The following is a 14,440-nucleotide window of genomic DNA, read 5'->3' as shown; positions in this document are numbered from 1 at the left end:
TCCCAATCCTCATACATCCTCTACCTTTTGTGTGGGAAGGATACTCTCGGTAGCTTGCTGTGCTCTCTGAGAGGAACAGAGGAATCGTACCTGGGTTGGCCACATGCAAGGCAAATGCACTACCTGCCGTGATATTGCTCCTTTTTAAAAAATGTATATGATATGTATGAATATGTATATTCAGATTCAATAGGAGCAAGATGTTCTGTATTATATGCTCTTATTTTCAGGTTAAAAATATATAACAAAATTTCTGAAGTCAATACATTTTATTCTACAATTTTCTAGTGTCTTTGTGTAAAAGTGATCTCTAAAATGTGTATGTCTATTAACCTGAAATTCTACCTCTGTTAAACAACTAATATGCTTTTTCTCCTTGCTCTAGATCCCAGCAACTACTATTCCATCCTATCTACATAAACTTGGCCACACTAAATACCTCCTAAAATTAGGTATTTGTAGCTCTAGTTTCCATGGCATTGCACACAATGACTTCAAAGTTCATTCATATTGTATAATATAAGATTTCACTATGCTTATTTTAAGTGTATGTCAAATTTCCATTTCTTCTGAATATTCTTTTACCCCCCGAAATACATTCACCAATACTGCATTTTAAAATGTGCATACTGATTCCTTGAATATTATTGACAAGAAGAAATATAGCATAGTAGTGTTGTACTTAAGATGTCTAGAGTTGGGGGAAATTGAAAGTGATTCCTACTAATTAATAGATTGTACTAAAAAAACTGAATGTACAGTCAGAGTAACAATTCAACTGACTGCAGAGCATGCCTCACCTGAAAGAAACATCAATTTGATCCCCAGAACTGCACAGTCCCACAAGGACTGTCAGTAACAATACCAAAGCTTCAAGCCAGGAGTAGCTCCTAACAGATTTATCTTAGGAGCCAAACAAAAACACAAATCAACCAACAAAAATAACTGGGAAACTATTTATATATTTATGCTTGGAGGCAACATATGGTGGTGCTCAGGGGTTATTTCTGGCTCTCACTTAGGAATTACTCCTGGCATCCTTGGGGGGGGGGGTGATGTGGAACTCGGAATCAAACGTGGACATACCAGTGTCAAAGCAAAGCAAGAGCCCTACATGCTATAAAATCTCTCCAGCACCCAGCCAACAGGGTGTTTTAAAAAAGATTTCCATGTATGTACTATTTATGCTAGAGAAAAAGTTTCATGTTTTCATGCCATGTATCTGTGGGTGTAGTTATAGATAATATACAATGATATGTTTCAATCCATAAAAATCATTTCTTTTGTCTTAATTGAAGTTGAGTACTATTTTTTTGTTTTTTTTTCGTTTAGTATCTTTATAGTAGTGTCTATCTTGTATGTATGTAGGAGATGCTTAATGAATATATAAAATTTATATAAAATTCCATGTGAAATAAATAATCTTGCAAAAAAAGAAATATGATTATGCATATGTCATCTTTCTGCTATATCAGCTTGATACTTGTGAATCTTATTTCCTTAAGAGATTGTTTTGTTTTCAGATATCAGCACAAATATCTGCATTAAGCTTTACCACTAGTTTACTAACAGTAATAACATTATTAGATAACATTTATCCATGTTTTACTGTTGTTTTGCTGAACATAAGCTTCTTGAAAATGTACACATTTTTCTGCTGCTGATCTATTTCTAACCCAAGTACCAAATGGATAGTAAATAACTGTTGTTGAGTTGTCAAATAACAGATTGTATATACCTTTGAAAATATTGTTATATTTTGAAGACTCCTATAGTAAAATTATACTAAAATGAAGAAAATTATACGCACTTATGTATAAATAATATATACCATGCACATATATGAACAGTAATAGAATTTACCTTTCCAAAAATGCTTAATCTCTTAGAGTCAATGTATGGTTGCTTTAACAAAAATCTGCAATGAAAATTTTAAAAAGTTATCTTCTTGAGTCAAATACATGTAAGAATTCATATCTAGGACTGGGGAATTATGCTTAAAGCTCTTGTCTTGAACGTGGCCAAGCCAGGTTCAATCCATAAAACCATGTATGGTCCCCCAAATACAGCAGGAATGGCTGCTTGATGAAGAACTAGGAGTAAGCTCTGAGCATTGCCAGGTAATACTTTAAAAGTATACTTTAAAAAGTATTTCTATTTGGGAGACATACATAAAAATACAAAGAGAAATAACTTGAAATGATTGTAGCTCTGTTTGTTCTCTTTTCAAAATTGTTCTTGTTTAGAGAATCCCCTGCAATTTTTATATTGTTTTGCTAGTTTGTTATAAATGCAGACGTTGGTAACATTTCAGGCCTACTTAATATCTAGAGGCCAAAAATATCTTAGTTTAATTTCAGGCCAGTCTGGTAAAGATACTGTGCAAGCTTGAGTCAATAATTAATAGACCTGTGGATTATAGTGAATAAATAACAGTTGTTTAATTAAGGTCTCTCCAATTTTCATTATTCCAGTATGAATTATACATTCATAATAAAGTACAATATAAAAGTGCTTTTAGAGTCTATAGTACTTGGGAATAAAAATGATAACCTAGATGATTAATTTAGGGAATTGTCCAATTACTAAAATTAAAATCCTTGAATCAGCAGTAGTTGCGATTATTGACATAGCTCCCATTGTTATTAAGGCAATAGGCATGAATATACTTACTTCACAGCTGCTATTTGGTCCTTTACTTCCACTGAACCTAACCTTCGATGAATCTCCTGTAAAATTTTTAGGCCCTGGAATCCACTTCCTCTGCCATCAAATCTTGCTATGATGACATTATCAGTGTCGATAAGTACTGAATCCCAGTCTATATGGAACTTATCTGTAACCAGCTGTCCTCCTGGTTCTTCATCCCTGTATACACCAACACATGGTATCAAAACAAGAACAACTGACAATCTGGTAGAAAATTTAGCTTCCACACCTCTTGGTTAACAAACAATGTGAAAAAGGTTTATTGTGCTTGTTTAAATTCCTGTTGACTATTGAGTATAAACCCAAAACTATAAATACAATTTTCTTGGTAATTTCTAAAATGTTAAATACTGCAAGTTTTCTGGACAAAATAAAAAATATTAAATGATTTAAAACTGCATATAAAACTTGTTTTTCAAATGGAAAAATAGAAATGCAGATCATTCTGAATAATGATCATCAACTTGACATACAGACCTATCCTCACTGGATTTCTTCCGGTGTCTTTTAGAAATGCCTTACAGATGTAATACATATGTCAAAGGGTCTACTAGAGAACAGAATTGGTAATGGAGACTTGCAAATAATTTAATAAAAAAATGCAGAAGACTGAAAATGTAAGACTATAAAGGAAACACTAAATAATTTCTGAACTTATTTTATTTTTTAGACAGAATCCTCACTGAGCAGAATTTAAGAAAATATGAGAAAATATTCTTTTTTATCCCTTAAGTTGACAGGGAAAAAAAAGAAAGCAGAGACATACTTGTTTGAAAACTCTGAAATCTAAAGGTGAAGGGAAAACACACTGTAATGCATAAAAAATTTCTACAGGGGAAAAAAAATGATGCAATTTAAAAGTATCAGATTACAATGGTAGCTTGTAGATGCACAATGATTCTTTAGGTACAACTCTAGGAATAGTTCAATCATAATTATCACTGTGATATAGAAAAAGATTAAGGGAAAAACCTTACTCTGTAAAGATCTACATTTGCAGCTGTGCTGTTTATCAAAAATCTTTCTTATTCACCTTCTATAAAAATTCTCTTGCCCTTTTTGTAAATATTTTACTTAAAAACACCTACACACAAATCAATATTTTAAAAAACCTCTAGATAGTTTGCTAAGGAAAATTACTCTAGATATGAAAGGGATCTGAGCGGATAAGGGGGTTGTGTGCAGAAAAGGGTCCAGAAATACCAGGAGGGTACCTTTAGTTGTACCAAAAAGAATTGATGGAGACCTAACAGTCTGGAAGGGTTTCATTTTACAGTTTTCTGTCCAAGCAGGATCTGGCATTTTTATTAGTATAAAATTAAATTTGGGTTGTGTATTTGCTAATCATAGTCAAAGAAATGTTGTGCAAATATTTTTGCACATCATCCAAACTAAAACTCTCAAGCTACTAGATTTTTCGCTTTCTTAATCTAGAAGGGCATGTCTCAGTTTTGAGAATGAAAGAGGAACAACCTTTCGATGTAACTTTCAGGCAATTATTATTATATTTTGTTTATGTGATGGGGCAATATCATGTCTATTATTATTGGTCCATCATAAAGAACTATGCTATGGGAGTTTCTAAATCGTGAGACACTTATCTACCACACAGCCCAGTTAAGCTATTTCTTTTTAAAGATTTTAATCTTTAGCTATATTTTATTTAAGGGATGGAGGGGGTCTCTCCAATGGTGTCTGAAATCTAAAAGTCATTCTTAGCCATATAAGCTCATTATTTTGGTCAGTTTCTTGGTTTAATTCGGTGATCCAGGCCACCAAATCAAGTTTGAGGTTCAGGTCTGGGGGAGAGTACATACATGTTCTGGTATCAAACTGGAGACCAACTATAAAACAGGCATGAACTCTATACCTTTCAGATACCTTCTGGATCATTCTATAGCTTTTATTTCAGTTTTTCAAGTTAGATACTGGTTGAAAGATAATGGTACTACATATAGCTACATGGTCTAACTGAGAATTCCCAGATTAAGACTTGGGGTTTCTATCTTTCCCTGATATTCCTGGATTAACCAATAGCTTGTCTAATGTTTGAGACGTACATGAATCATTATGACTAACAGTTTCTAGAGACTAGAGCATATACTTATTAACTTAACACTTTCAGGAAACGTGGACTCAGGAGAAGTTAAAAGTGAAAGAATTTAAAATTTTAAGTTTTGTGTTTAAATACACTACATATTTGATGCTTAGAATTTTACCACAAATATCTGAATATAAACTATCTTTGTGAGTTCAACTTCAATCTCTTTAGATTTAGTAACCTCAAGTCTAAGTCAACTCAAGTGGATTTAAAGGTTGAGTAACTGTAGCCTTTAAAAGAATAAAATTTTGTCTCTAATTCTGAATATAGACAAGATATTATAATTTTAATACTCAGTTTCCTAATGTATAATAATAGAATATTTTCCTGTTGTCCTAAGATGTTTTGCATTTGAAAGAGCCTCATGAAATATAATAAGTAATTATAAGCCATTATTAGATTGATTGAGTAATGAAAAGTGTTACTATTCTTTGCTTGAAGCCAACATTGTTTATGTAAATCATATTTTCCTACAGTTAAAGTGAAGAAATCAATATAGAATTTTGGTTAGCTATGCAGAAATCATTCTGATAATATCTGTAGATAAAGATACTGTGTCATATTGTGTGACTTAATACATAATGAAGTCAGAGGGGTTTTTATTCTACAGATTTATATGTTTTTATAGAAAGCAATAATTAGGGTGAACTGATTTTTACAATGCTATTAATTATCAAGGGAGAATTTTCCTACTTTAATCACTGGCTGAATCTCAAAGGTAATGCTGTCATAATTTTTTTATAATTTGGAAGCTATATTTTCAATTTACACTTGGCTCACTGCATTTTTCACAATTAATTTAGGAATCCACAGCTAATTTAAACAAACGACAAATAAATAACAGAAACTTTTTGATGGTCATATGAATTATTTAAAAGCACAGTTTATAACAAGGCACAGATATATGCTTAGTTGCATATTATTAAGACAGAAGTCTAACATCTCTTGGTGTAATATATATATAGAAAATATAATTTACTCTTTGTTGATCCATTATGTCAAGTTTTGTTTTTCTCAGACAGCAGAATTTTAAAATGGCTGTACTCACAACTAACTGTATCTGTCTCTGCTGAGATGTTGAAAGTAGGGAACAAAGTTGCTTATAATATCTGCATGTACTTTTTGTTCCTGGATTAAAATAGACTGACTTTATGAGCATGAGTCGAGTGAGAAACAAGCACTATCAGTTTATTTTAGATGTAATAAACTAACACCAAAAGTAAAAGCTGTTCTAATAATAAATTTATCTTAATTTCTTAACCAGAATATGGATCTCTGAATTTAGTAGGGAATTTTTTTCATTCAGAGAATGAATCTTTCATCTTTTTCCTAGTCTTCCCACTTTAATAGAACTCTCTTCCTTGTATTGGTGTCAATTCCTATCTATTAGAGATTCTTCTCAGTTTTGGGGAATTTAATTTTATTTTGCTCTTATTTATTTTGAATATGTCAGAATTAACTTTCTAGGCATGAAACAAAATCTATATAAAACCATAAGAACAATAAAGATAAAGCAAAATCCAGTTCTTTAAGTCAAATTATTTACATAGTAGTAGAAAGTCATGGCCAATTAAAAGAGTGTATTGGAAAATAGGGTAAAATACTGCACATCAGGGATATTAGTAAACCAGATATGAAACTCCAGAATAGACTCTTACTATTAGGCACAAAAAATTAACCTTGGAATAAACATCCTACAGAGCACATGCAAATGTCTGAAGAGGCCTCGGGGATATCTTGAAACCAGAAGTTGTGCAATAAAATAGGAAGGAATTCCAAACTCTTAATCATCTCTGCAGGCAAAGTTTTACTACATTAGTTCTTTCCTTTGGGGATAATTTCTAGCTGAGTAAAAAGGTAAAAAGAGATGTGAATTTGGTAAATTTACTTTTAATTGCTGGAACTGGGATAGCATCACAGAACATTGGATCCATCATATCTTTTGAGAGTCACAAGTAAATCATTCATTTTCAAAAGAAGTTTGGGACATTCTCTAGACATCAAAAACGGGAGAGTTGGCCTCATTTTTTCATGTCTTTATAACTTTTTGTTATTATAATTGTAAATATTTCATGTGATAGCTATGTCTTAGGTATAGTAAAATAATTTACATATTGGGTTAAGGAATATGAAACTACTTTATATGAAAACAAAATAAACAATGTGCTGTCCAGATGATGTCTGATTCAGTAGGCTTCCTTGTGTGTGAGCTTCTGTGGGATTGACAGATTGTAGAACAAACTTTTTGTCATCTGTAGTTCTTTTATTCTGGGAGGTAACTCTGGTTACAATTTTTCTTCTGTTGTCATAGTTTTTCATATGACCTTTAAGAGGACTTGATATTTTACCTTCTAAGCATGTAATGCATTGAGTCTAATGGAAAGGGTCCCCCAAATTATAAATGTGCATTTGTAATTTGATAGTATAGCAAGTAGGGCGTTTGCATTGCATGACCAGATTTAACCCCTGGCATCCTGTATGGTCCCCCGAGCACTGCCAGGAGTAGTTACTGAGTACAGAGCCAGGACTCAGCCCTGAGCACCTCCATCTCCAGGTGTGGCCCAGACAACAAATGAAGGTATAAAATAAAAGAAAGAAAATCTTTCAATGAAAAATGCTTCTTATAATTTTGTATTGCTAAAACCATGGTATTTGATAGACTTTCCCTAAAATATAATCCAAATAGATTCTAATATTTTATCTAAAGTGTTTTACAGAATTTTTGACTTGCACTGTATGTATATGTATTGGCACAATGAGGTTTGTTCTTGGTTTATGTTTGGGCTATACCATGCAGTACTCAGAAGACTCCGAGCTCTGTCCTCAGGGATTATTACTGGCTGTGCTTGTTGGGCCCTGTGTACAGGGAATCAAACCTGCATTGCCATATAAAAAGCAATTGTCCTAGCCACTGTACTCTCTCACTAGCTTTCTTGAGTGCTTTTTATATTTAAAATTATTGAAATTAGAGACTAGGGGATGTGACTCATTGGTAAAATATATGTCTTACTCACATGACATCTGAGTTGAATCCCCCCACTACCAGAAAATTAAATGTTGAAATAATAAATAACAGTGATTAGTTTTGCCACCTTAAATATATATATATATATATATATATATATTTTAAGAATTTACTTATTCTCTTTGTTGTGGGTTACCTGGACAGTTTGAATGATTTATTCCTGTTCCATGAATAGAAAGGTTGTGAATAGATACATATATGGTAATATATTATTTTATAAAGTTATACATTTTATAAAACAAAGCTTCTGGAAGACAGCAATGCAGAATCTTAGAATCTTGCATGGCAGAGCCTGGCAAGCTACCTGTGGTGTATTCGATATGCCAAAAACACTATCAATAATGGGCCTCATTCCCCTGACCCTGAACGTGACAGGGACAAATGGAGATGTTACTGACACCCACTCAAGCAAATCGGTGAACAACGAGATGACAGTGATACATACATATATATATATATATATATATATGTATACATAAGACGCAGGTGACAGTCTTCACAACAATCTCATACTTCATTTTCTAATGAAAAGTAGAACTTGGCAAGGAATTATTGTGACTGTAACTCAGACAAGAAATACATGGGGGAATATATCAGAAATTGCAGTGGACTTATAATAGGAATATATGCTAAATATGTGCCAACCTTGAACCTACTTTTCCCTGTGTGCAATATAATTTATCTTCAAAATGTAGGTTGGCATTTATATTATTTAATAAAATAAGTATAGCTTTATTTAGCTAGGTTCTACAACTTCATAAACTGAAATATATATATACAAGATATATATATACAAGATATATATATATATATACATACAAGAAGCAGAATTTGAAGATAGCTTTTTAAGGTATACTTATCTTGTTGTGAAACTTAATAAAAATAATGATGTGCTAACCATGGGTGATCATTATTAGAGGCACAATTTTTTTCAACTAAAGAATGAGACAGAGAATCATTGTCACTGTCACTGTCATCCCATTGCTCATCGATTTGTTCGAGCAGGCACCAGTAACGTCTCTCATTGAGAGACTTATTGTTACTGTTTTTGGCATATCCAAATACGCACGGGTAGCTTGCCAGGCTCTGCCCCACAGGCTTGATACTCTCTGTAGCTTGCCAGGCTCTCTGAGAGGGGTGGAGGAATCGAACTCGGGTCGGCCGCGTGAAAGGCGAACACCCAACTGCTGTGCTATTGCTCCAAGACAGAGAATAAGCAATAGTAAACAACTGATGACTATGCAACCCAAAATGCTGGGATTTAATTTTATTTGTTTGTTTGTTTGTTTGTTTAAATGTCATATCTTATAGTTCTCAAGGATTTTACTGACTCTGTGATAAGGTATAATTTCTGATAGAACTAGGGAAACCATATACATGGCCATGGTCCCAATTGAGTTGCAAGAAAATTCAGCTTCCTACCTACTGTAAATGTCCCCAGCCCCTATAACCCAGATTTTAAAGTGAATAAATTTATAAAGGTTGACCCCTGAAAGATATAAATTTTCCATATAAGCATTTCTATCTGAACACAAAAGGAAATTGGAATTCTTAGCCAAAATAGGATTAAGAATTTAAGACTTTGAAGTCTCTTTTCTAATTTACTAATTTAGAATTCTAGACCTTTTCCTGAATTTAAGCCATATCTTTAAATGTATTTATCCTGGATCATTTTAGGGAGAAGTACTAAAAGTCTAAAAATGTACTATCATATAAAGTTTTCATTTATTAGGAGATACCTATTGGGTCACATGTAGCTTACCATTTTTTATTAAAATGCCTTCCCTTAATGATTTATGGGATTGTAATAAAATAAATAATATAAAATTCCTTATAAATAATAAGCATCCAAAAGTTTTTTCAAGAGTATTGTTATACATGAAAATGTATACAAATTTATATATGTATGTGTATATAAATACATGATTTTTTCATTACTAATGATGCTGTATGTTTTGCTCAACGTGTCATCATTTGCAAAGATGTATATCATATGTGAATTAAGAGGGAAATGATGTCAGTGTCCAGATCACGGTGGCCACTGCAAAGACTTTCACTCTCAGCCAATAACTTTCTCACAATTAAAGATTGTCTTTAGAACTTTACAAGAATAAAACCTCCAACCCCATCAATTAAAAATGGGAAAAGAAATGAACAGAAACTTCCTCAAAAAAGAAATTTAAATGGCCAAAAGGTACATGAAAAAATTCTCTACATAGCTAATCATCAGGGAGAATCTCAAACAACAATGAGGTATCATCTTATAACAGAGAAGATGGCACACATCAAAAAGAACAAGAACAACCAGTGCTGTCACAGATGTGGGGAGAAAGGGACTCCCATTCATTGTTGGTGGGAATGTGGACTGCTCCCATCTTTTTGGAAAACAATACGGACATTCCTCCAAAAACAGAAATTGAGCTCCCACTTGACCCAGCAATACCATTTCTGGGAATATATCTCGGAGATGCAAAAAAATACAGTAGAAATGACATCTCCACTTGTATGTTTATTACACTGTTTATGATAGCCAGAGTATGGGGAAAAAATGAGTGCCCTAGAACAGATGACTGGGTAAAGAAACTTTGGTACATCTACACCATGGAATACTATGCAGTTATTAGAAAAAGATGAAACCATGAAATTTGCATATAAGTGGATGGATACGGAGAGTATTATGCTTAGTGAAATGAGTCAGAAAGATAGGGACAGACAGAAGGACTGCACTCATTTGTGGAATACAAAGTAACATAACAGGCGACTAACACCTAAGGTCAGTAGAGATATAAGGGCCAGGAGGATTGCACCATGGCTTGGTATCCAGCCTTACATGCTGGGGAAAAAGGAAGCTGAGATAATAAGGGACCACTAAGTAAATGATAGTTGGAGGGTTCTCTCAAGATGGGAGTTGTGTGCTGAAAGTAGACTATGTACCAAACATGAAGGCCTATCTGTAACTGTACTGCAAACTGTAACACCCAAAAGGAGAGAGAGAAAGAGGGAATGTGCGTGCCACAGAGGAAGGGGATGGGAAGGGGTGGAGGGAATGGTGGGGTTACTGGGAACCTTGGTGGTGGAGAACGGAACTAGTGGAAGGATGGGTGCTGGCTGGGTCATTGTATGACTGAAAGTTTGTAAGTCTGTAACTGTATCTCACAGCGATTAAAGATTTAAAAAAAAGATTAAGCCTTAAACTTTATATTATTCCTTTAACAAGAACATCAACAGCAAAGGTTAAAAAAATCCACAAACACCTTGCATTTAGGACAAGTGAAAGTAGATCTAGCATGCTTCGTGCATGTTAGTTTCTTAGTCTCCATGAGACTTCTGATTGAAGGGCTGTTAAGGACAAGTAACAGAGTGAAACAGTGGACTGGTGCAGAAGGCCAGAAATAACAATTTACAAATTGGATTTAAAAAATGGCATAATAAAATTGACTGAAAAGAAACAATGTAGGGCCCAAAGAAGCACAGGATATAAGACCTTTCACGCCTTGTGTGCAGGGGCAGCAGCCATTAGAGTGTTCTCATACCTACACTACGATTGGTCACTGAGCTCCTCCACTGGTCACTCCAGAGGTGGTCCAAGTGCTGTGCCCCTCCCTTTTCTTTCCCAAAGAAGAAGAAAAAGAAAACCCAGAAAATTCTAAGCACAAAAGTCTACTTTAAGACTGAAAAAGACAAGTAATGACACAAGTATAAAATTCTTATTTAAAGTTTGTCTGTACATGTATTTAATAAAAGTAGCATTATTTTAAAGTGGTTTCATTAAATAAAAATTAATAGATTTTCTGTACTCTGGTATGGGATTGCTACGACATCCTTAAGAATTTAAAAAAATGTATTGTCATTCTTCTTTTCTGTATCTCTGTGTCTATCTCTGTCTGTCTCTGACTCTTAGTCTCTCTGCCTATGTTCTTCTTAGAATTAAAATACTCTCATTAAAACTGTTTCATTTTAAAAAGCAGTTTTTAGTTGTTTTGAGTTCTTTCCCAGTTCAATTTTCCTAGGAACTTTGTTGTATTTGGTTTTGGAATTTAAATATTGTTTCAATAGTATATATATATATTTGTATATATATGTAATACCCTTCAGAGGGGGCAGGTTGAGTTTCCCTCCCCACCCCAAGTAGAGCCCTGGCAGTTGAAGACCTCCAGAACCCAGCCACGGACATGCTCAAGGCCACTCTACACACATTCAGATGAGCCTCATGCATGAAGGAACCAGCAGAGGACCCCAGGTGTGTGGGACCCAGGGCCAAGATTTCCAAAGCTGCTCGGATCGGGACTGGGTCTATTCCACCCAGATACCCCATTTTCCAGTAGCTAGGCACTCACACCCAGAAACTGCCCCCGGTGCCACTGTGTAATCCCATCAACAGCCAACATCCAGAGACTATAAAACCAAGTTGGAATGGAGAAGGGGTCACTAAGAAAATGATGGCTGGAGGAATCAGTCGGGATGGGAGATATGTGCTGAAAGTAGATAATGGACCAAACATGATGACCTCTCAGTGTCTATGCTGCAAGCCATAATGCCAAAAGTAGAGAGAGAGTATGGGGAATATTGTCTGCCATAGAAGCAGGGGGAGGGTGGGAAAGGGGGGGTATACTGGGGATATCGGTGGTGGGGAATGTGCACTGGTGGAGGGATGGGTGTTTGATCATTGTGTGATTGCAACCCAAATATGAAAGCTTGTAACTGTCTCACAATGATTCAATAAAATTTAAAAATATAAATTAAAAAAAATTAAGTTAAAAAAAAAACTCCTGGAAGTGTGGGGCTGCAATGGGGATGCCTGACATCTGACAGTCTAGTTCTCCCTCTTGGAGAACCTGGCAAGCTAGCAAGAGTTTATGGCCCACATGGAGAAGAGCTTGAAAAGCTCCCTGTGGCGTATTCATATGCCAAATACAGTAATTCAATGATGTGTCTCATTCACCTGACCCTGAAGAGCCTCTAATACAGCACCATTGGGAAGGACGAGTAAAGAGAGGCTGCTAAAATCTCAAAGCTAGGATGAATGGAGACGTTATTGGGCCCGCTCAAGCAAATCAATAATCAACGGGATGACAGCGATACAGTGATATGTAATATTATAAGAAAATAGCTTGTACCTCTTGTGTAGCTTCTCATCAACTTGATATTTCTTAACTCTTCTCTCCACATGCTACACAGTTTTACATGTTTTATACTGCAATATTTTATATAAAAGACAAAAGAGAAGCTATGACATTATCCTGAAATAATATAATGTAATCAAAGAAAAAAATTCCAAAGCCTTACATTTTCAGTTTAACTTTTCAAACACTATTGAACTATTAAGCTATGCTAAAAATTAATATAGAGTGGGTATGGTGTCGCCAGCAGATCAACATGTACCTGCGGGGCAAGGGCATCAGCAGTCTGATGGTGCCTTCAGACTTCCCGATACCTTCAAATTGCCACTGTGCCTTTGGCTGGAACCCAACAATTTAGGGCCAAGTTTACCAAGAAATTAAATAGCCAAAAGTAATATATGTGGGAGTCACACCCATAAACCAACTCCGGCTCAGCTATACAAGCTTATTTATTGGCCTTATTTCAGAGACCCACAAATCTTGGAAGAGATCAAAAGCCACAGTTAGGGCGGGTGGCATGCTGCGGGTGAGTGGGCACGCCCTACGGGGTTTATGCCAATAGTTTATTTCTCTGGCAAAGAGGGATACAAGGGCTATGATCCAGAGACACACAAAAGAATCTGTAAACCAAGAAGCATGCTGCATAGATGCCTCTGGACTATATAAGTCAAGCTGACTTCATGGGGTGACTGCATTCATCATTACTCCACCAGTCCCCTAAAAACCCCAGCGGCTGCCAACCTACAGAACCCAATGAAAAGTGCAGGTATGCGAGCTCAGTGACGACAAACTCTAGTCCTCAAGGGATAGGGGATGCGCCGGTCCTTCTCATCTCCCCATCCCCATGGGACCCTGGAAGTCACGGCCACAAACTGTCTCCCAATGCTGCTTAAACTCCTTAATGACCATGATCCAGAGACACACAAAAGAATCTCTGAACCAAGCAGCTCACTGCAGAGATTGCTCCAGGCTCTAATTATCTAAAATTTTAGAGTTCCAGGAGCACGTGGTTGCTGTCCCGCCATGCATCATCTTATGCTATTCATAACAAACAACACAAAAGATAGTATGGGGGAGAGAGATTGTCTGCCATAGAGGCGAGGGGGAGATGTGGGGGGGGGAGACTGGGGACCTTGGTGGAGGAAAATGTGCACTAATGGAGGGTTGGGTGATCAATCAATGTATGACTGAAACTCAGACAGGAAAGCTTTGTAACTCTATCACACGGTGATTAAAAAAATAATAAAATAAAATAAAATGAACAAACTGAATTAGAAAAAGCAATGCGGAGTTCATGTCCAATTCAATCAGCTTAATCAATGGCTGAATAAATAGTAGTACTACTACATTAAAAAGAATACTATAGCTAATATTCTTTTCTATTGTGGATATAAACAATTTAAGATTTAAAAAAATCCTTTAAATTGTTTAAAGTCTAAGCACAAATAAATCCCAAATCAATATAACACTAGTCAAACTGAAACT

The 14,440-nt window shown here is 35.1% G+C and overlaps 1 protein-coding gene across 2 annotated transcripts in view; it reads right to left on the bottom strand.

Annotated features, from left to right (window-relative positions):
• The window catches only part of DPP10 (dipeptidyl peptidase like 10), a 667,274-nt gene that overhangs the window by 16,641 nt on the left and 636,193 nt on the right, over positions 1-14,440 (bottom strand). For both annotated transcript variants that reach the window (XM_004608165.2, XM_055119680.1), the window contains exons 20-21: positions 2,674-2,868; positions 1,864-1,918 (exon numbers count right to left, since the gene is read on the bottom strand). In XM_004608165.2, the coding sequence (XP_004608222.1) occupies positions 1,864-1,918; positions 2,674-2,868 (250 nt within the window). The remainder of the gene's footprint in view (positions 1-1,863; positions 1,919-2,673; positions 2,869-14,440) is intronic.

The sequence above is a fragment of the Sorex araneus genome, chromosome X, assembly GCF_027595985.1.
Source record: "Sorex araneus isolate mSorAra2 chromosome X, mSorAra2.pri, whole genome shotgun sequence".
Classification (NCBI taxonomy): domain Eukaryota; kingdom Metazoa; phylum Chordata; class Mammalia; order Eulipotyphla; family Soricidae; genus Sorex; species Sorex araneus.
This window is presented reverse-complemented; position numbering and strand designations above follow the sequence as displayed.